General features: G+C 39.7%; 1 protein-coding gene and 1 non-coding gene across 6 annotated transcripts in view; both read left to right on the top strand.

Annotated features, from left to right (window-relative positions):
• The window catches only part of LOC122972640 (cadherin-20-like), a 93,611-nt gene extending 72,839 nt beyond the window's left edge, over positions 1 to 20,772 (top strand). For all 5 annotated transcript variants that reach the window (XM_044339880.1, XM_044339879.1, XM_044339883.1 and 2 more), the window contains 8 exons: positions 1,675 to 1,842; positions 3,389 to 3,576; positions 4,184 to 4,437; positions 10,334 to 10,470; positions 13,017 to 13,138; positions 14,386 to 14,503; positions 16,783 to 17,034; positions 19,873 to 20,772. In XM_044339880.1, coding sequence (XP_044195815.1) covers positions 1,675 to 1,842; positions 3,389 to 3,576; positions 4,184 to 4,437; positions 10,334 to 10,470; positions 13,017 to 13,138; positions 14,386 to 14,503; positions 16,783 to 17,034; positions 19,873 to 20,390 — 1,757 coding nt within the window. In that variant the 3' untranslated portion in view covers positions 20,391 to 20,772. The remainder of the gene's footprint in view (positions 1 to 1,674; positions 1,843 to 3,388; positions 3,577 to 4,183; positions 4,438 to 10,333; positions 10,471 to 13,016; positions 13,139 to 14,385; positions 14,504 to 16,782; positions 17,035 to 19,872) is intronic.
• On the top strand, positions 15,201 to 15,272 carry trnae-uuc. The gene has a single exon. It is a non-coding gene; the product is annotated as a tRNA-Glu (tRNA).
• Positions 20,773 to 21,998: the final 1,226 nt, after the last annotated feature.

Below are 21,998 nucleotides of genomic sequence, written 5' to 3'. Positions count from 1 at the left end.
AACCTGCTTTTTAGATCCCATTCCCACATCCTTTTTTAAAACCGTTTATAGCTTTTTTGATGAAGATTTACTCAACGTTGTTGACTACTCTCTTCAGATGGGTGTTTTCCCTACTGCTCTTCAGACCACCATAGTTAAACCTCTTCTGAAGAGGTTTTCAGGCCAATCATAGCACTGAGACAGCACTAGTCAAGGTTGTAAATGACCTCAGGTCATATATGGATATGAAAAAACTTTCTGTATTAGTACTTCTTGACTTAAGCGCAGCCTTTGATACAGTAGATCACTCGATTCTTTTAGGTAGACTTCACAGCCTGATTGGCCTCTCTGGTACGGTTTTTAATTGGTCTTATTGATCTTAATCTTATCTTACTGATAATCACGGAATTTTTTGTAAGCATGGATGAATGCTCATCTAAAAGATATAAAATGAATTGTGGTGTTCCTCAAGGTTCAATTTTAGGTCCGCTTTTTAATCTCTACACGCTGCCACTTGGAAATGTCATCAGGAGACACAGGAGGCATAAATTTCCATAGCTATGCTGATGACACACAGCTTTACATTGCCGTGTCTCCTGATGAGTGAGGGCCAATAGATGCCCTTTTTAACTGTATTTTAGATATCAAGTTATGGATGGCAGAGAATTTTCTACAGCTCAGTCAGGACAGAACTGAAGTCTTGGTCATTGGTACTGAGACTCAGAGAGACTAACTCAATGCGAAACTATCCCTGTCAACAAGTAAAAAACCTTATCTTTGATTCAGATCTTAGTTTTGAACCTCACGTCAGGAACATATCTTGGAATGCATTGTATCATCTTGAGAACATTGTCAGAGTGCGACCATTTGTCTCCCAAGCCAACACAGTTTAGTTTACTGTCTCCACCATTTTAGCTCCTGTCTCCTGAAGGCCCCTCTCCAGATGAGCCCACTCTGTTCCGATTGGTTAGTTTCAGAAAGCTACAGGAGGCTACATAAACAAACAGTAGCACTCGGGTTTTACTTCTTTTTCTCATTCTTTTTTCTTTGAATCTGATCCAAAATATGCGATTGAACAACACGAACAACCTTAGCAACAAAGGCTACAGAATAGACAGCCGTTTGTGGACATATGTGAACAATCTGACATCATCACAAGGAGGAATTAGAGGTAACTTTGCAAACGGAGCGCTCAGAGCAGGCTGAAGCCCTGGCTTTTCACTTCAAGGTGACATTTTTTCATACGTTCACCTAAAGTTTTGTAACTTTGACCACGTTCAACATAGACATCCAACATCATAACAGTATAAAAATAACAGAAAATCAAGAAAAGCAAGACATGTCCCCTTTAATATGGCAAAAGTGCCACATTTTTCACACTTCTAAGTAACTTTTTTATGTGCAGAAGCACACAAAAGCATCAAAAAACATTTTAATCTGTTCAGTCTGAAGTACGTGGGTGGAAAGTTCTTTTTTACTGCAGCAAAATAATACACTAGTTGTGTTTATACCTCATTGTGTGGTGCAGCTTTAAATGAGAAACCACCTACAGAGTAGAATAAAATGACTAGTCTCATTATAAAACATTCAATGACACCACCATCACTCGGGCACATGAACCTAATCTGTGTCACCAGTTTGCTGTTGCTGACCTTTGATTCACTTCTTGTGTTTTTTTTTGGTGTCTCTCCTCAGGTGTGGTCCGCGTCTCTCTGGCAGACATGGACCGGGAGACCAGAGAAAACTACACTGTGGTCATCCAGGCCAAAGACATGGGTGGCCAGCTGGGGGGGCTTGCTGGCACCACCACCGTCAACATCACTCTCAGTGATGTCAACGACAACCCACCCATGTTTGACCAGAGTAAGAGATAGCTTGCACTTCATACTTCCTGCACTCAGTCTTATTTATCTCCCCTTTTTCAATTTCTTCCTTTCTCATTTTACCCTCTGAACCCTTGTCACCGTCTTCTAATCCCTGCTGATACTCTTCCAACTGAAAAAAGGAACAAAATTAAAATGTTCTACACACTTTCTCTCTGCAGTAGAGAAAAGGTGTGAGTAAAAATGCAATAATATACATTGTGAAGCTGAGAAATGGATCACAAAATTACAAAATTAATCTGATCAGTTATGACTCCCATGTTTGCATACATTACTTTAAATATCATACATTAACAACAGCCTAAAAATGCAAACACGCTTATAGTCTTTGAAAAATGTCCCACTGCAGAAATCTGAATCCAAGGTTTGAGAATATTACTCCAGACTTTTTTCATCACATGTTGTATTTTTCAATTTAGTTTTATATTAGAAAAGATGTGTTTGAAACGTGGCTAATATATTTTTTCATTGAAGAGATTCTAATGTGCTCTAAAACCTAAAAGAAAGGTATTCTAAAAAATAAAAATACTGAACCTTGAAACTGTTTTTTTCTCTTTTCATACTTATAAATAGAATAAGAAAGGATATTTGTACAATCACAATTAGTTCCATTCCAACAAATATCATGAGTGTACCCTTACAGATGTCACGTGTACAGTGAACCCTGTATGTTACCCTATAGTATGTGCAGACATCTGTGGCTGAAACGCACCACGTACCTCATACCTTTTCACATTTTTTTAACAAAACTTGTTGTTTGTAGTGCTTTTCAGTGAGTAAGTCTGCCTGCAACAAGACTACATTTAAATTTCATGTGTGATCGCTTATATCCAAAGTGACACACACGCTGCCACACAGCCACTCCACATCTATCCATCTAATTTCTTGCAAGCATCCAGCCGTTAGCCCCTCTGCCCTTCTTTCCATGTCCACTTCTGGTCACCAGTCCCTGGCCATTTACCCCCTGGCCTCCTCCCTCCCATCCTCCCCTCAGCCACCAGTCGCCCCATGCTGTCTCTTTGATTATCCCAATTTCTGCTTCTCTCATTACCGTCTTCTTGAGGTCAGGGGTTGTGTAGTTGTCTGCGGCCATCTCAGCTTGGCCGACGGGTGTCTTCACTCCTAGACAAAGAAAACACCCGCCCACTTCCACTTCCATCACTGGTCCCCCACCAATTAGCGCCATCACTTCGATGGAACTTTGATTGGTTGTGAAGAGCTTCAGGGATTCCCCTCTGTCAAGCACAATGTGCAGGCATTTCACTTTGGACTGTAGGGAGGGCCACAAATTGGGCAGCTGTCACCTCTTCTTTGAGGTTAAGCAGTAGATGAAATTCAAGCCGACCCACGAGACAGTATATAACCCAATTGTGAGGCGTTTATGGAGCCATTCATTTTAGGCTGCCTGAGATGTGATTTTTAGAGGAGAGAGCAGCCGTGGAGGTGATGCTAGAGGTTTGGCTCCCTCTAGAGGATAAAAGGGTAAAACAGATGGAGGAGGTATAACGGTTCATTTATTTCCTCAGGGCTGTACCAGATGAGCATCCCAGAGTCAGCGACTGTGGGTTCAGTGGTGGGTCGTATCTGGGCGAAGGACAGGGACATCGGGGTCAACGCCGAGATGAAGTACAGCATTATTGACGGAGATGGAAGGGACACCTTTGACATCAGCACTGACCCCACCAACCTTTTTGGCATCATCACAGTGAAAAAGGTACACAAGGGAAAGGAATTTCAAAATGTATTTATATGTGTGTTACATGTTACACGTAAAACATATAATTGTTACATTTATTTGTCCTTGTATTAATCTTACTTGCTGTAAAGTAGAATAAGTGGGAAAAAAGGCAAGATTTTTAATTTTTGTATTAATGTTTATAACTTGTACACATTCATAATTCATAAATTATTTTTGCCTTTCAAGTAGAAAACATCAAGTACTTTGTAAAGTTGTGTCTACAGACCATTTTTGTTTCTTTTGGTGAATTCAGCACCAAAATGAATAAATTAAGTTTCTCTTTTGCAGGAACATCCATCTTCAAAATTGAATTTCTATCGTTTGATGTTTGTTACTTTCCACTGCTATTCCTCGCCTTTTTAGTGTTAGAGTAGCTATAGAAGAGCAAGAGATTCTTTTTTTAACACTAACACAGAGGCTGCAGATCAAAATTTAAGTGCCTCTTTAATGGCTTTTCAGCAACTTTTGACTGTAAGGAGCTTAATTTAACTGCAGCCAAAGTGCATCAGCAGTTCACTCAAGAATTTAAGGTGTCAGCTATATAACAGCTTTATTCACCTGAGTCTCTGTTTTCACCCACCAGCCACTGAACTTTGAGAGCAAGCCCAGTTACACTCTGAAGGTGGAGGGTGCCAACACCAACCTGGACCCTGCTTTCCGCCAACGCGGGCCCTTCAAGGATGTAACCATCGTGCACGTGAGCGTGGAGGACGTGGACGAGCCCCCGCTATTCGACTCGCCGGCGTACTACATCGAACTGCCAGAAGACGCTGAGATCGGGACGGTGGTGAAGATGGTGTCAGCGAGGGATCCTGATGCTGCCAACAACACTGTGAGGTGAGGAAAACAACCACCACATACAAGAGACCTCCAGCACTATTCTGTGTTCATGTGGTTTATCAGGCTTCGCTAGCTGTTTTCAACCTACTCTCCTGTTGATTTCTGTTACACTAATCAGCTCTGACTGAACAAAATATCAGTTGTTCGAAAGTACTTTAGCTTTCTTTGCAAGTACTATACCGCTTTTCTTCTTTTTTTGAGCATTGAGCACCTCCCCTGCAGTTAAGCTACACAATGGGTCTACAATGAGTCTACAGTTCACAATTCAAACAGAACAATAAATACTCCATCAAAGAAATGAATCTCGAAAACACATATCATGTAAAACAGATGTAAAATCAACGGGATATTTTCAAATCTGAATACATTATTCAACAGGGTACAAATCATGTATTTTATACAGTTTTGTTAGTATTATTTATATTCAGAAGTCTAGGAGGAAAATATAGCTTTCATTTGCTGAAAATCTCTTTAGTCTTTACTTTATTAAAACATAAAACTGGTGTTTTTTTCTGTAGTACAGCAGAGCCGTAGACTGTTGGTCCGTCTTTTCTTTCCATTCATCTTGGATCCACTGGTTTGACCCCGCAGATACACCAAGTGTTGTTGGGAACTAAGACAATGAACCGCACATTGCTCCAGATGACTGTGTGTGTCAGAAAAAGTTTGCATTAGACAGCAGTAACTTACTTTATCTCTGTTACATCATTACAGTATTCTGTTTCATTTGCCCAATGCTGTCAAAAGAGATAAATTTTATTTACTGGCTTGTGATGCTTTTATGTGCTGCTGACAAGCTCTGAAATCACAGATATGAGCGTTTGCCGCTAAAATCTTTTATTTAGAGCTGCAACGATTGGTCGATCGACAGAATATTAATTGCCAACTAATTTGATAATCAATTCGTCACAAAATCGTCATTTTCCAAGAAAAAATTTAAAAATTCTCTCTCTCTCTGTTGACTGTTACTCGAGACAAAAAAAGACATTTGAGGACATCACCTTGGACTTTGGGAAACAGCGTTCAACATTTTTCACCATTTTCTTACATTTTATAGACCAAAAGACAAATCGATTAATTGAGGAAATAATCGACAGATTAATTGATAATGAAAATAATGGTTAGTTACAGCTCTACTGTCATTAATTCATTACTGCACCTGTATGTTGTCAGAAAATCAAAGCAGGAAATCAAACGATAAATAATACGGGCGTCATAAAAAGGATCATATGGATTTGACAACTCTGTCCAATAAATATAACAGTAACAATATAATATTTAGCGGCTGTTCGGCTGATGTCATTAAATTTCATTATTATAATTGTTAATTTCAGAGCATGAATTTAATGCATCAACACCCCAATGAAATGAATGTCAATGACATCATTTAGACACGAAAACACGGCCTTTTAAGTGCCAAACTTCATGAGAAATGCATGCTGGGACAGTTTCTGTAATGCCAATAAAACATATGTGTCTAAAATTTTATTAGAACATTTAGCAGAATTTATTAATCTAGAACAATTGATCATAAGTTGCTCCAAGTGGGGATCAAACTACAGTTTTGTGGCTCTGCAGATGTGATGTGACCTTACAGCCAGCAGGGGGCAGCATCACAGCATGACTTCTCAAAGCAGGCTGCAACTGCAGGCTCTTCAGCAAAGCAACATGACTGAACCACCATTCACCAACATGTGTGTTGAGAGCTAAACAGTGGGACAACTAATTCTAATGTAGACGAGGATGAGGAGGGAAAACATAATAACAATAATAACAACGAGTTTCAAAATCCAACAATTAGTCAACACACATAAATGAGAAGTGAAGGACTTTCACTTCTCTTAATTATCAGAGAGTATGTTTTGCGTTCTAACAGAACAGATGTGTGGTGGGTTGACTGTCCAGACTGCACCTCTCATAAACTAATTAGACATAAAGCCTTTAATTAGGCTATTAATCATCTGAAGGAATCAATGTCTGCAGCAGTAAATGAGTGTTTCACATGGCACAAGCTGTACCCCGTCCCAGCTGTCCGTTTTACAACCTGTATTAGGGCTGAAAGTAGTGCAAAGGAAATGAATATCGATAATACAGTGGCTGCTTGTGTGTGTGTGTGTGTGTGTGTGTGTGTTTGCTAAACTCCTCTGTCTATATGGACACTCAGCAGTTTTATCTCAAGTGCTGTGTCCGAAATCTCTCCCGGATTCATTCGTTCACTATCCCTCGAAAGCTCAGTGGATTTCTCTATCGTCAGCAAGAAAAGTGTGGGGAATATTTCACAGCACACAAAAAATATTTACTCTTAGAATCCATCCATCCATCCATTTTCTGACGCTGGTCTTGGTTGCAGTGGTGGCAGGGTGAGTACAGTAAGGTATCCCAGAGGTCCCTCTCCTCAGCTATGTCTCTAGGGAATCCTGCAAGTGTTCCCATGCCAGACGGGATATATAATCCCTCCGGTATGTTTCAGGGTCAGCCCCAGGGTCTCCTTCCAGTTGGAGAGGCCTGAAATACTTCCTTTAATGGCTAAACACGAAGGAGCAGAGGTTCAATGGGATGGGAACTCCTCACCCTGTCCAAGGATGACACCCAACCCTATGAACCTCATTTTGGTTTCCTGTGTCCATTAGAGTTGCAGCAATTAGTTGATTTATCATTAGTCTATCAAAGTAAAGTTAATGTGGAACTATTTTGATAAACAATTAATTGTTCCAGTCATTTATCAAGCAAAAATGGTTGGTTCCAGCTTCTTAAATGTGAGGATTTGCTGTTTTTGTCATATTTAACATTGAACTGAACACCTTTAGGTTCAGGGCTGTTGGTCGGACAAAACAACCAAACTGAAGGCATCACTGTGGGCTCTAAGAAACTGTGAATTCAGTCATTTTTCACTGTTTATAACATGTCATAGACTAAAAGATTATTCAATTAGTTGAGAAACTAATCTGAAGATTCATCGATAATGAAAAATTAGTTGCAGCCCTTTCAGTCAACAGTAAGGGACTCTGGACGAGAGAAAAATGCACAAATACCCATCTGTCTCCTCCCCTGAAACCAGCGGTTCTCGACCGTTTTGCTTGTAATACTTTACTGTCTGTTTTCTTTTCCTTATCACCAGTCACATATCATGAGTTTGTTTAAGATTGTTTCATTTGATATTTTCCCAAGAGGTGAAACTACAGTGTATAGTATCAAAACCATGCAAGATTAAAGAAAGATATGAACCAATTTATGTAGCAGAAAGTTGTCTCCTATTAGGATTAAGCAATATGAAGATGTGTATACTGTGAGACAATAGAAATTTGGAAACCACCTAATATTTTGCCGCATCATTTTTTACCAAGGTATCTGTTCCTTTAATACCTTGCAAACTGTCCTTGACTGCTTTATGGCTGTATTGGATTTACAGGACACATTTTGTGATATTTTTATCTGCCAAAAACATTCCCATGGCGTTATTTTGTCAATAATCTCAATAAAATTTACATAAAATATACCAAATCGCAGCACATTTTGAAACTACAATCTAAAATGTCATACACAGGACCATGACAGAAGATTTTATCCTATTTCCTGCCGTGCTAAATATCTCTCAAACCCTTCAGATTCTTAGATAGGAACCACTGAGCCAATTAGGCAACAACACTCTCATTCCTGAACAGCCGCCGATGCAGCTAAAGCTCCATTCTGAATATCATGCTTCGCTGAAATCCCCAGAGCTGGCACCGCATCCTGGCAGTGTATCAGTGAGAGATTTTTTTTTTTTAAAAGCCGGTTTGTAGCGTGAGCAGAGTTACGGCACAAGTAGCTGAGAGCTGAGGAATCAGTTAAGGGTGACAGTGAAGCGCTGAGGCCAGATACTGCAGCAGCAGCAGCAGCAGCAGCAACAACATCAGATGACAGATAACGACAACAAGCAGCAGGTGACCTTCAGTCTCTCTGTCTGTCTGATTTCCATTTTACATCTTTCTGTCCTTTCACTGACTGCAGCATGACTGGCAGATATATCTGAACCCACACAAGTACATGGCCCACACACACACACACACACACACACACACATAGCAGCCCCTCCTCATGACTGTGGAGGAGTGATATTAATAGAGATCCTTCAGGGAGATCCTTGCTATCCGTAGATGTGCCAGTCACGACTGTTCCCTGTCGGAGTCCAAAACACACACATACACACACACTTACACACACATACACTGCAAACAACCCTACGGACATGAACACACACACACACACAGAGGATAAGACAGACATTAATGCTAAAGTGACTCTAATATGAGTTTGCTAATATTGTTCTATTATCAAAATTAGATCTTCACCAGTATGATGGAGATTAAATATTTTAATTATGTGTTTTGTAGGTTAATTATTCGTTTAAAAAGAGTAATGTGTTGCAGTTTATTAAAATATTTTTGAAGTCTTAAAGGCGCAGTGTGTAGAATTTAGTGGCATCTAGCTGAACGGACTTGGCAGAAATGGAATATAATATTCATAAGAATGTTTTTATTAGTGTATAATCACCTAAAAGAATAAGAATTGTTGTTTTTGTTACCTTAGAATGAGCCCTTTATATCTTTACCATCTGACATTATAACTAGAAAAATGACAGAAAATTAGAAAAAAGCGTGATATATGCCCTTTAAATGATCACATTTATCAGCAAGGAAGACAAGAAGTCTAAAATATTAGTTACAATACATGACCAAACTTATGTAGACACTCACCAAACAATCACACGTCCCCACAAATACAGTACGTGGACATACAGTTGAACCCACGATCACCCATTAAAAAACATCCAAACCAGAATAAGTGATGAGACAGAAAGAGAGAGAACGTGACAGCACAGTAGTGTCCTAAAAATCCTCTGTGTTGATTAGATGAATGTTGATGTATTTGCTGACCTTTAATAAAGTATTATTTTTACATTTGTAAAGAAATTTAGTATTTCATCTTCATCTTTAAAAAGGGATCCGTTGTGCTCTGCTCTCTGTCCTGATTATTTTCCTTAGAAATTAATCTTTTAACTAAACATTTGATTCATTTCAAACTTTCAAATATAAGGAAAAGTGGGCCTTGTGAGTCCAAGAAGACACACGTAATATCTTAGGTTAGTTTATTACGTCTAAACAACTATTAAAAGTAGCTGCGTGATTAAATTTACAAAAAAATATGCAATGAAGAGAACAAATCTTCACATTTTGGAGGCTGGAATGTGCTCATGATTGGCATTTTTGCTGAATAAATGTCTTGAACAGTGTATCTGTCCGACAGTAAATCAGTTGATTACATAACTCGCTCTGGTTCGGTTTGATTCAGACAGACGTACACACCTCTACTTCATCCAGGTGAGAGCAGAGCGGAGCAGCTACAGGTGAGCTCAGTTCACGTGTGAACACGGGACACCTCATCGTTACATAAACTGGTTTCTGCTCCACAGCCTGGAAGAGGATGTGCTGTACATTTCCCTGTTCCTCCTCCTCCTCCTCTTCCTCCTCCTCCTCTTATGTGTGTGTGTATGTGCCTGTTGTTGCATGTCAGAAGAGCGTTTTGGAAAACGGCCCGTGGTGGCAGGAGATGAGCCAAGGTGCCACGCTGCAGGTCTGTGTATCCGCGGCATCAGTTTGGCAGAGGAGGCAGATACTCTGATTAAGCTTTATCTGGAGCCTCTTCTTCTTATTGTGCCTTCAGAACCTGCCAGCCTGACGCCTTATCTCACAGATACACACACATGATGCACATGCTGGATTGTGTGTATGTGTGGTGTGTGTGTGTGTGTGCGTCCCCCTCAGACAGGATTACAAGGTCCCGCAAACACACAAAACTGCACTTAAGTCAATCGCGGATACTTCACATCGCACGTGTCGTTTTGTGTCATCAGGTATTCCATCGAGAGGTCCAGTGACCGCGAGAAGTACTTCTACATCGAAATCACTTCCGGATCGCTGATGACGGTGCGTTCGCTGGACCGAGAGAATATAGGATGGCACAATATCACTGTCCTCGCCATGGAGATGGGTACGAAACACGCACACACGCACAGATATATTCATGTAATTTCTTTCTGTTACAACCTTATTTTCTTGATACAATTATAAAAGTGTAAGTGTTCACTTCACTGTCTGAGGTTTACAATACTAATATAACATCATATCAATTAAATTTGGGCTTAATTACATTGACTGATAGTCTCTGGATGATGTTTGTTTGGTTTTATATTGGAGCTATGAGACAAATATGAGATTTTTATGTGAGTGCTGTTTACAAGTTGGAAACTCATAATTACTATAACTGTGATATGACCTGAACGCAGCAAAAGCAACAGAGGAAAAATGAATAAAACGTCAATTTTCTTCATGTTGGTTGTTACAATTTTGACCAAATAAGTGTAAAAGTCAACACACACTAAGAACATGTAAACGGATTCCTCAACAAAAATGATTTTTCACTTTACTTCGACTTTGAAGACTTGAATTACAGACGAGAATGACTTCATAAGAAGGAGATTTTGTTCGGTGGGTTTACCCAGAAAAAGAACAGATGGGTGAATATTCTCGCACAAATGCAAAACCAGTGATTTTGGAAAACAACTCCTGCAGAGTTATGTAATGTAGAGATGCCCCGCAGACCTGCACACAGCTGGTAGCACCCAAAGTCACCTTCATCCCCCCGTCCCCCTTCCCCCCCTCCCTCTGCTTTGTTTGTCTGTTTGTCTCTTTGTTTGGTAGACACACCTAAAAGGAGACGGTAATTGAATTAATGACTGATTAAATAACGTCCCGCATGGTGGCTAATTAAAGATGTGACGGAGACGGAGAGAGAGAGAGAGAGAGAGAGAGAGAGAGAGAGAGAGAGAGAGAGAGAGAGAGAGAGGCAGGTGAGGGAAAAAAGTGAGAAAGAAACAGCATGGAAGAGGAAAATTAGCTGGAACAAAGTCAAGTTGACTGATTCGCTGCAGTTAATGAAGCGAAGAACCAAAGTCATTCTTCTCATGCACATGTTTAACTTATTACTACGAAGTTATTCTAAGTAAGTTACGTCTTTTGTTATTAAACTCTTTATTTTTACAATTCATATAATTGTTTTTCATCTATTTTTTCCTTATTCTGCTGCTTTTTTATTACCTTGTAGAGCACTTTGAACTGTGGATGAAACAACACTTTTCTATCATGGAGTTTTAGCATCACTGTGGCAAAGACAGATTTTGAGAACAAAGATATAACATTTTTAGAAAAATGTCTTAATATTATAGGAAGCAAGTTGTATTTTTTTGGAACAAGAATGACGAAAGTCTTGGTTTTACGAGAAAAGTCAGGATTATTGTAAAGATAATGTCAAATTTAATCAGAAAAGACATAAAATAATTAAGATGAAGTTATCATTTATGAGAAAAAGTTATTATATTTTGATATAAAGTTGTAATTTTATAAGACAAATCTCAAGATTATAAGGATGAAGTCATAATTTTGTATGAAAATCCTCTAAATTATAACAAAGTTGTAATTTTATGAGAAAAAGTTTATATTATTATATAAAGTTGTATTTTTATAAGAGAAATTGCAGTAATATGAGGATAAAATCATAACTTTACAGGAAAAGTCATAATATTCTGACAACTTAGTCATTTAAGGTCATTTTATTATGATGTAAAGTTATAATTTAACAAAAAAAAGTCAGTGTTATGAAGATAAATGTTAGTTTTATGGGGAAAATTGTGATATTATACTATAACATTGTAATTTTATGACAAAAGTGATAATATTATGAGGTAATCTTAGAAGATAAAGTCATATTATGAGATAAGGTCAGAGTATTATGAGGATTAAGTCATAATTTTATGGGAATAAAGTCCTACTTTTAAAAGACAAGTCATATATTATGATATACAGTTGTAATTTCACAAGAATGAGTATATGATGAAATATAATTATTATGGTATAATATATATTATTATGGCCTTTCATCCTTTTCACAGTCTTTGTGGAAGATTTATAGAAACTAAACTCTCATTTGTTAAAGCAAATCAATCAATATTCACATTTTAATTGGATTTCTATGTTTTCTTCTTTAACGCAAATATTTTCCATACCACAGATTTTACCTCACTGAGGTAAAACATCAGCAAAGTTACAGTACTTTCACTGGAGCCGGGTATTAAAGTACTTCTGTCCGACCCTTAAACACACACCAACTCTCTCTCTCTCACACACACATAAGGCGTCACGGAGCTTCGACCTCCAGAGTCAAAGTCACGCCATTGATTGATCGATCATGTGATGAAACCTGAGAAAGTAGTTACTGCCCACTAATTGCGTTTCTATTGCCTATTACACAGCTGGTTAAGATATGCAAATTGCAGATTGGTAATGGAGAATAATAGAAATGTAATCTGAGCGTGAGAAGCCCTAATGTGCCGCAGGCTCGCTGTAAATGAGGGGAAGATTAAGAAGAAGCACAAACTGAGCTCAGCAGGATCCTGAGAAGGGTCATTTATCTGAGTCCATCAGTGCATCTTACTGTACAGCCTCTGACCAATATGTGTGTGTGTGTGTGTGTTCCTGCAGCTAACCCCACACAGATCGCCAGTGTGTCGGTGGTTGTAAAGGTCCTGGATGTGAATGATAATCCTCCGTCGCTGACGCACTACTTGGAAGCTTATGTCTGTGAAAACGCCAAAGCAGGACAGGTAAAGAGACACCTGACATGACAACATTTCACATCACAGCATGAAAAATTATACACTTATCAGTGGTGGAAAGTACATTCACAAAAGTACTTTATACTTTTACTGCAAAGGAAATTATTGTACTTTTTACTCCATTTCTGTGATATCTGTAGTCATTAGTTACTTTGAAGATTAAGATTGTACATACAAAGTATATCATCATACTAAGAAATATCCAACAGTATAAAAAATAGTTACAATTAGCTCAGCTGCAACATTGAAAGGCTGCTTACACATGAATGAATCAGTAAAATGGTAATAATTCACTCTGAAACACTCTGAACACAGATGTTTAGTACTTTTACTCGTCATTTTTAAGTATTTTCCTGTAATACTTTAACACTGTCAGACTTTTACATACACAAATACATTTTTTTTTCGTTGTTTTGCAACTTTTACCGCAGTAAAAGTAGGATCTAAATACTTCTACCACTGATAGTGATACTATAGTGTAATACTTTATAGTCTGATGCTCTTATATGGAAAAACTCATCATTCTACCCAACTTAGCTTTTGTAATTAACATTAACATTTGTAATTCTTTGCTATTATTAGTTTTCTATCATTTCTTTTCTGAAAAGTAGGGCTGCAACTAATGATTAAAATGTCAGAAAACTGTAAAAAAATGCCAACATCTTCAAATTACTTGTTTTGTATAAAACGCAGAAATATTCACAGTTATGAAGCTGGAAACAATGAATATTGGGATTTTTTGCTAGAAGAAATTACTTGAAAGATTAATCAATTATCAAAATTGTTGAAAATTAATTATCTGTCAATCAACTAATTTATAAATAAATTAGTTGTTTCAGTTTGTATCTGACCTGCTGTTAAGCCTCATGGCAGCAGCTGTAAATGCTAATAAGATAATGTGTTTTTGTCTTTTGTCGTTTATATGATAAGTGGCTGAAGATGTAATAACTAGAACATGTTTGAACTTTTAAGATATTAATGAAAGAAACTCACAAGAGTTAAAGATGCTGCAGCAGTTGTTGATTCTTGATGTCAACTTAGCTTTAATGTCTTGTTTGTTCTTGCTTCTGTGGTCAATAGCTTTGGATTTTGTGGCATCATAAGCTTGAGGTCAAGTAAAAAATGATATAGTTTAGTAAAAACAGATGGATGTAAATATATTATAAACTAATCAAAAAGATTCTGTTATGTAAATCATTGCCTTTCTTCTTCTGTGATCTGCGTCTGTTACCCAGCTGATCCAGACGGTGACGGCGTTGGATTCGGATGAGCCGCTGGGCGGACAACACTTCTACTACAGCTTAGCTCCAGAAGCCGCCAACAACCCCAACTTCACCCTGAGAGACAACCAAGGTAGACGACGTCCCAAAAACAGTCTGTCAGGATTGTTGTTTTATCTGGGGTTATAAGAGTGAGGTGTTTTACCAGCTCAGACATCAGTTGGCACCCGTGAAAATCCATTTTGTATGATTAGAGCACTGCTTTGAAGCTACACGTAGCATCAAAAGATTATCAGTCTTCACAGTTTTCTGCTTAAGGGAAGAGGATGCCTGAGGTGAGATGCCTCGTCCCTCCGCCATCTTCAGTCACTTGTAATCACTGTACTGTGTCATAAATCATACAGAGGATTTCTTGTCACATTTAAGTCAGTGTCAACATCAAATAGTTCCCATATGGTCTAGCGGTTAGGATTCCTTGGTTCAACTCCCGGTATGGGAATAGTACACTTCACCTGTGTAATGTTGGAACAAATAGCATTATCCATATCTACAAAGCAATCCTAGTTCTCAGTGTTTGGCGTAGTTAACTTATCAATTCTTCTATTCTTATATATTGTTCTTTTTATTATCCAGATATCCTTCCTTTAGTAGATCAGTGCAGTAGAAAGCTGACAGGAAATGAAATATGGGGTACGTAATGCAACAAAGGTCCCAAAGGATTTCATGAATATATGGTCAAGATCACCTGATACTCTTAAAAGCCATAAAACATCCTCCAGATCTGAATAACTGGCTCAAAATGTCAAGTCAGAACAGTAAGCAGAGAGAGATCCCATATGGTCTAGCGGTTAGGATTCCTGGTTTTCACCCAGGCGGCCCGGGTTCAACTCCCGGTATGGGAACAGTTTCACCTCTTTCCAGGTCAAAACTTGCTACATGAACCATGCAAGGTCCAGATTTGTTGTCATCATACAAGACAGGATTGCACAATGAAGTGCAGTGCAGATTTGACCTGTAACTGCTGTTAATTGCAGCTTAATCATTGCTTCATCTGTATCTTATATTGCTAGTGCGGCTAAAGTTTTCAGCTTGTTCACTATGAAAACACAGCTCACTCTTTGTTTTTTTGCCCCCTAAACTAACTCGTCGGTTCACCGAAATCTGACTCACCGGCTCAAAATATAAAAGTCAGTATTCCTAACACAGATATTCCCCACATGGCCTAGCGGTTAAGATTCCTGGTTTTCACTCAGGCGGCCCCCGGGGTTCAACTCTTGGTATGGGAACAGTTTCAAAACTTTCAGTGTGAAGAAGTTCAGTATTTACTCCTGTGTTCCATCAACCCTAAACATCCAGTAACCATTTGATCTCCATATAGGTAACGAACTGTAATTGATGCTAAGAGTCACATACGTACTAATCTCACTTAATCTCTTATGATTCTGTGCTAGTATGGCTAAAAGCTTTAGTTCATTTGTTCTGGAGGAAATCTGAATTGATGGATGATAATGTTTCAACTGTAGAGTCCCTATATGGTCTAGCTGTTAGCTAGCGGATTCCTGGTTTTCACCCAGGTGGCACTGATTGGTGACCTGTTTTATTACCCGTCCAACAATAATTAGCCGTTGCTATCACTGAAGACACTATGGTGAAATTTTGGGAGTAGTTTGCATCCTGTAATTACACATGTTGGGTTTTTAAGGCAGATATTTGTTTATATCTATATAAATAGATTTAGCAGATTCACCTTTATAAGTACCATATGGGAGAGTGACCTGATAATTAGCTGTTGCTATCACTGAAGACACTATGGTGAAATTTGGGGGTTTTAACTACATCCTGCAATTACACATAATGGGTTTTTAAGGCAGATGTTTGTTTAGACTGAATATATTTAAATGTGGCTGCATTTATACCATCATATAAGGAGATAAAACTAGAAAACACATATTTATTTCAGCATTCATTTGACTTTTTCTCTACTTGTATAGCATAAAACCAACCAGTACGTACAACAACATACTACAACCCTGCATATACTGCACACAGACGTCATTTGGCCTGTGTATAGCTACTGTATGTGCTATGAAAGTTGATTCTGTGTCTGACGTCAGCAAAGACTGACAACCTTTTGATGACACTAATCGCCCTGATGTCTCCAAATATCAAGCAGTCACTGACTGGTGTTAAATTGCTGTTTATAGCCTCTTCAATCATCACTTCATCTTCACAGCTGTACAAATCTTCAAATCTCGCTATCACCCCCGACTCCCATGACTCTGCTGTTTCACAGTTACCTTCTGTGAACTCAACCCTATTATCTATATTATAATTTTAGCTCAAATGAATCTAAAGTCTCTGTGTCTCTGTTCAAAAACTCAACCTCTCCCTGACCTTTTTGTCTCTTTCCAGACAACACAGCGTGGATCCTGACGCGGCGCGGAGGCTGGTCGCAGCAGGACCAGACCGTCTTCTACTTGCCCATCTCCATCTCTGACGGCGAGCAGCCGGTCCAGACCAGCACCAGCACGCTGACCATCCGTGTGTGCAGCTGCGACCATGAGGGCAACGTCATGTCGTGCAACGCTGAAGCCTACAGTCTGCCCGCCAGCCTCAGCAGAGGAGCCCTCATCGCCATCCTGGCCTGCATCTTTGTCCTGCTGGGTGAGTTACGCTCTGCTGCTGCGAGGATGTGGCTTTCTGGCATATCTGTGTAATAATATTCAATCTGATGCCATGTGAGCTAAAACTTCATGCCATAGAGATACTGAAGTCATTATTGAAGTCTGTTCCACTAGCTTCTGTAACTCGATGCAATCTCTGGTTTAATGTTTCTTTCATCAGTCTTTCTGAAAAAACTAAGCGTGTCCCTGAAGTTTACTTTCCATATTGTACTTAGCATCCACTACAGCAGCTGCTATCAGAAATTTAAGTCCATATTTTAATAAAGTTAAACAACGTTTTTGTTGTGCTCAAAGAAAAAACTACAGCCCCCATTAGAAGAACTACAAGCGTTGCAGCATGGGTGGTTGTATCACTATAATTTGGAAGTAAAGCTAACTTGGCTAATTGCAAAATTTTAAGAAGTAATTTAATACAGAGGGGTTTAGTGAGTTTGTAACTTTGTTTTTTTTTTTTGGGGGGGGGGGGGGGGGGGGGGGGTTGTGTACAAAGTATTTCTTTAGACTAAGAAGTTATCAGCGAATTAGAGACTCAAATAAAAGCCTAAACAATCATACCTTTATTGATTTTTTAATTTTTTTTAAACAAACATCATTTAATAGTCCTTCGGCTAAAATAGAAACAGCATTTTGGAACAAAATATATCCTTTTAAATCAGAATTATTATGTCTATTCTAAAGAATGAGCTCACACTCGAAGCGAGTGAAGATGTTTTCACAAAATTTATTGCTGCCTCTCGGTGGAGCAGAGTGAGTCAACCTGCTGGGCTCCTGCTCACAGTTACAGGTCTGCAGGGAGAGATAAAGTGGGTCCATATCAGCCTCCAGGGAAAATGAGAGTGTGATGCTAAAGGGCAGCTGGTGCTAATGAACGCTGGGATGCAGAAGGAAATCATATTTAATCCCACACTGATGATGTCACACTGGGAGATGCCTTACTGGCTGCTTTTAAAGGTGCACTATGTGAGATTTGTACAGGATTTTAGTTTAAAACTGTCAAAAGTTAATTAAAATTATCAACAAAATGTGAAGAAATAACAGTTTTGACGTTATGTCAAAGACATATATGTATTGTGTTGCAGAGATATCTACTGAAGTTAGCATGCTAGCCAGCTAGTCCTGGCCCGTCTGTCTTGTAATTCCACTTTGTACCTTAAGAGGCAATAGTGAGTCACTGTAGCGTCCAGTCTGCCCTCAGTCCAACATGAGAGGAAGAAGATGTAGCTGCACCAAGCCACCCATGGATGTATAATAAGAACTGGATAGGGCGCCGCCGCTCAGCCTTGCAGCCAGTTTTTCCCAGTGGCCACTCGCGGTATTGCAGCGAAAAATCCCCCTGCGGCCCAAAAAGGATTTTCCCCAAAGACCACCAATGTAGAAGAGACGCCTGTAAAACTGTTGACAGGACGCCTCGAACTGCAAACATCAATTATGACTCTTTCTATTATGAACTTTTGATTCATGGAGGTTTTATGTTTGTAAAACTTTCCTCGAGCCGAGAAAAGCGATTTAAAAATCCGTCATCACAATGTAATGTAAATTTTGAGCCAGGCTGAAAGCTGCTCTAAGTTTCATCGTAGGACTGATATATATGTATATAATATGTCACTTTATCAAGTTTTAGTTTTAAAGTAACCATTTAGATTCCCAATCTGTGGTCAGTTTATCCAGAAAACACCTATTTGGAAATTTTGTGCCGACACTGATGAACTGATCTGTGCAGCTCTTTGGTAATTTACCGCCGGCTCTAATGTCTCTTCAGCATTCTGATGTCTGTACGCCATCGTAGCACATATTCTCTGTAAACTGTGAGCTTTACACTAAATTCAGTGGGTGATTATTCTATCAGAGTGGTGGTGGGGTGATGTGTTTTGCTCTCTGGTGATATGCTGCACCCTATTTGTTTGGTGCAGGTGGCCAAATCTTATGTAGTGCACCTTTAATGGTCCTGCGTCATCTCCATACTCAAACTGAGAATTTCTGCTCTGAAGTGTTGACTGCTATACATCTTTTTCTATCTTGTTCTCGTGTGGTGAGCAAGCGGAGTGTGTTTAGCGTAAAGTCGCTTCAGAGGGGATGAATATTTAAAATTATATATTTTGATTCAGCTGTGAAAGCTTAATGTTCTGTCCAATTACCTGATGACTCACACAAATCCTCAGAAGTAGCACATTCAGTAGCTGAAAGGTCAGAGTGTAAAACAAAGTGCTGCAGTGATTTTTAATCAAGGCCTCCTGCTGCCCCGAGGCTCGCCCTCGGTCAGTATACTTGTACATTCTTCTACATGAGTAGAAAATGCAGAAAAACTCAGGTTGAGGGCAAATACTACGTGATATTTTTCTGCATTCATGTACCTTCACGTTCGGCCTCTTAACATTCGTCCAGAGTACGAGAAGGTGCAGACATGTTGACTCCAATTGCAGTTTGTGTGAGGCCTGATAAAAAAGAAACAACTTCAATCCTTGAAATCGGGTCGTTATATTTATCTTCAGAGCTGTGATTTTAATTACACTTCAAATCAAAGGTTGTTTATGTGTCTACGTCTCTTTTTTTGTTGTATTAACCTTTAATTTTCTGATGAATTGATCAAAACGTTAATTGAAGATGTCAAAAAAAGTTAAAATAATGCCAGTCATATGTTCCCAAAAGTGACATATATACAGTATTTTAACTAACTGATAATCAAAATAGTTGTAGCATCAGTTCAGACTTAAGAAAAATGATCTTTTATGTATCAGAAACCGTGAAAACAAAGTATTTGTGCTTCATCTTTTGGAAATTGTCTCTATATTGATTGTTTCTTTCCTCTCCCTTCCACCAGTGATGATTCTGCTCATGCTTTCCCTGCGGACCCATCGTAAGAAGCCCTACCTGTGCGACGAGGAGGAGAACGTGCACGAGAACATCGTGCGCTACGACGACGAAGGAGGCGGCGAGGAGGACACCGAGGCCTTCGACATCGCCGCCATGTGGAACCCGCGAGAGGCGCACCACCACCTGGGCAAGATGAGGCAGGACATGCTGCCGGAGATCGAAAGCCTCTCCCGCTACGTCCCTCAGGCCTGCGTCATGGGCGGCGGCGGGGACAGTAACGTTCACGGATACGTCCTGGCGAAGCTCCTGGAGGCCGACATGGACCCGTGCGCCCCGCCTTACGACTCTCTGCAGACCTACGCCTACGAGGGGGAAGGCTCGGTGGCGGAGTCGCTCAGCTCGCTCCAGTCAGGGACGTCCAACACCGACCACGAGTACGACTATCTCAACGACTGGGGGCCTCGTTTCAAAAAACTTGCGGAGATGTACGGCGTGCTGGAGACAAACAGTCCTCCGATGTGGTAGGACGACCAGAACCTTTGCCTTTGTAATTTACATAAAAATTACACCAACAAAAAGAGAAAAAGAGACTTTAAACACATCACAGAAATGACACAAACAGACAAAAAAGTGCGCGAATAGAAGACACAGCGAAAAACCCGGGATGTGCTCACATCCACATCCGTGACTGTTAGCACTTGAAATCCTGCCGAAGCCTCGATTCTTCACAGCCTCGAAGGCCTGAGGTGCCCGCAGCAGCAGCAGCAGCAGCAGCAGCAGCGTGAGCCGGTTTTAAACCTGCCCGAGAGACGGGGGGCTTCAGAGACGGGCTGGATTGGCAGCCTCGGGAGGCCCACAAAGGAACGGCTTCAAAGCACATGTTAACTCCCCCCCCCCCACCCCAAACCCCCCCACCCTCCCCGCCTGACCCAGCCACAGGCAGAGCCCCTTTGGTTCAAAGTGTTGAGCGATTTATGCCAGAGATGAAAACGAGAGAGAGAGAGGGACTACCTAACTCACAGCAACACAGGAGACAAACTCTGAAATCCACTGTTCTGAGTTTGTGCTTTTTATACGACCCCCGAGCCACTACAAAAAAAAAAAATGAGAGTGAAGAGTCATCGCTGCGTTTTCGTTTCATCCGTGGCAGGTCTTAATTTATTTCTTTGTTTCATGTGCTGTATTTATATTTTTTGCTAACTTATTTGGGTACTTCAAAACCGACACTGTACTTAAAACTGCCGCTACGTGAGGAAATCTTTAAAAGATCACACATATATGTTGTAACATACATGATGTAACTGCCCTTGTTTCAGTCTGTGTGAAAAGGAGTTTTCCCCATACATCTCTGAAACGTCACATGACACGTGACGCGGGGAGATGGCGATGCTGTAATCCCATGTGGGTTTTCCAGGTTGATATGTTTATTGTATTATTGTTTTTTGTATCATTTTGAACTCTTTGTATTGTAACTCTGTGTTGCAGTTATACATTCATGAGGATAAGAGGGAAGCCAATTTTTAAAATAAATGTTGCGGGGATATATATATATATCCCACATGATGATCCCACATGACGCTTCCCCCGTAGCGTGGACGAGCACACGACCGAGTCGCCTTTCATTTCGGATCCACCGCCGTGCCAACCACAGTGCGACGGCAACGAGGCTTGATCTGTCCTGTTAAGAGATACTGTGTTGCTTTTCTCTGCCACCACACAAATGTGGCTTAATCCTCCAATCCTGTGGACTACAGAGACATTGATAATCTGCATTAAGTGCCAAATGTAAAAAGGACAAAACAGACATTTTGGAAGAAAAAAAAAAAAAAAAAGAAGCAAAACGTTACCAAAAGACAAAAAAGGATTTTACAAACTAAGAGGGAAGTGAAGGTAGATTTTGATAATTTGATTGGGTGAAGTTTACTTGAAATCTATGTGGTCAGTCATGCTACAGTAAGTGGTATGTGAATGTAGATATTTTTTGTATTCTTGGTAATAAAAAAGTGAAAAATAACATCTCTTCTTCTCTTCTGTCCTCAAACCACCTGGAAACTGTTGTTATTATATCCACGACGCTGACGCAAGAAAAAGAAATGATCCTTTGCGAACATCTCTCGAGTAGTTTTGGAATAA

This window comes from Thunnus albacares, chromosome 21 (assembly GCF_914725855.1).
Source record: "Thunnus albacares chromosome 21, fThuAlb1.1, whole genome shotgun sequence".
Lineage (NCBI taxonomy): Eukaryota > Metazoa > Chordata > Actinopteri > Scombriformes > Scombridae > Thunnus > Thunnus albacares.
Note: the sequence above shows the minus strand (reverse complement) of the source record. Positions and strands in the feature narration are given on the sequence as shown.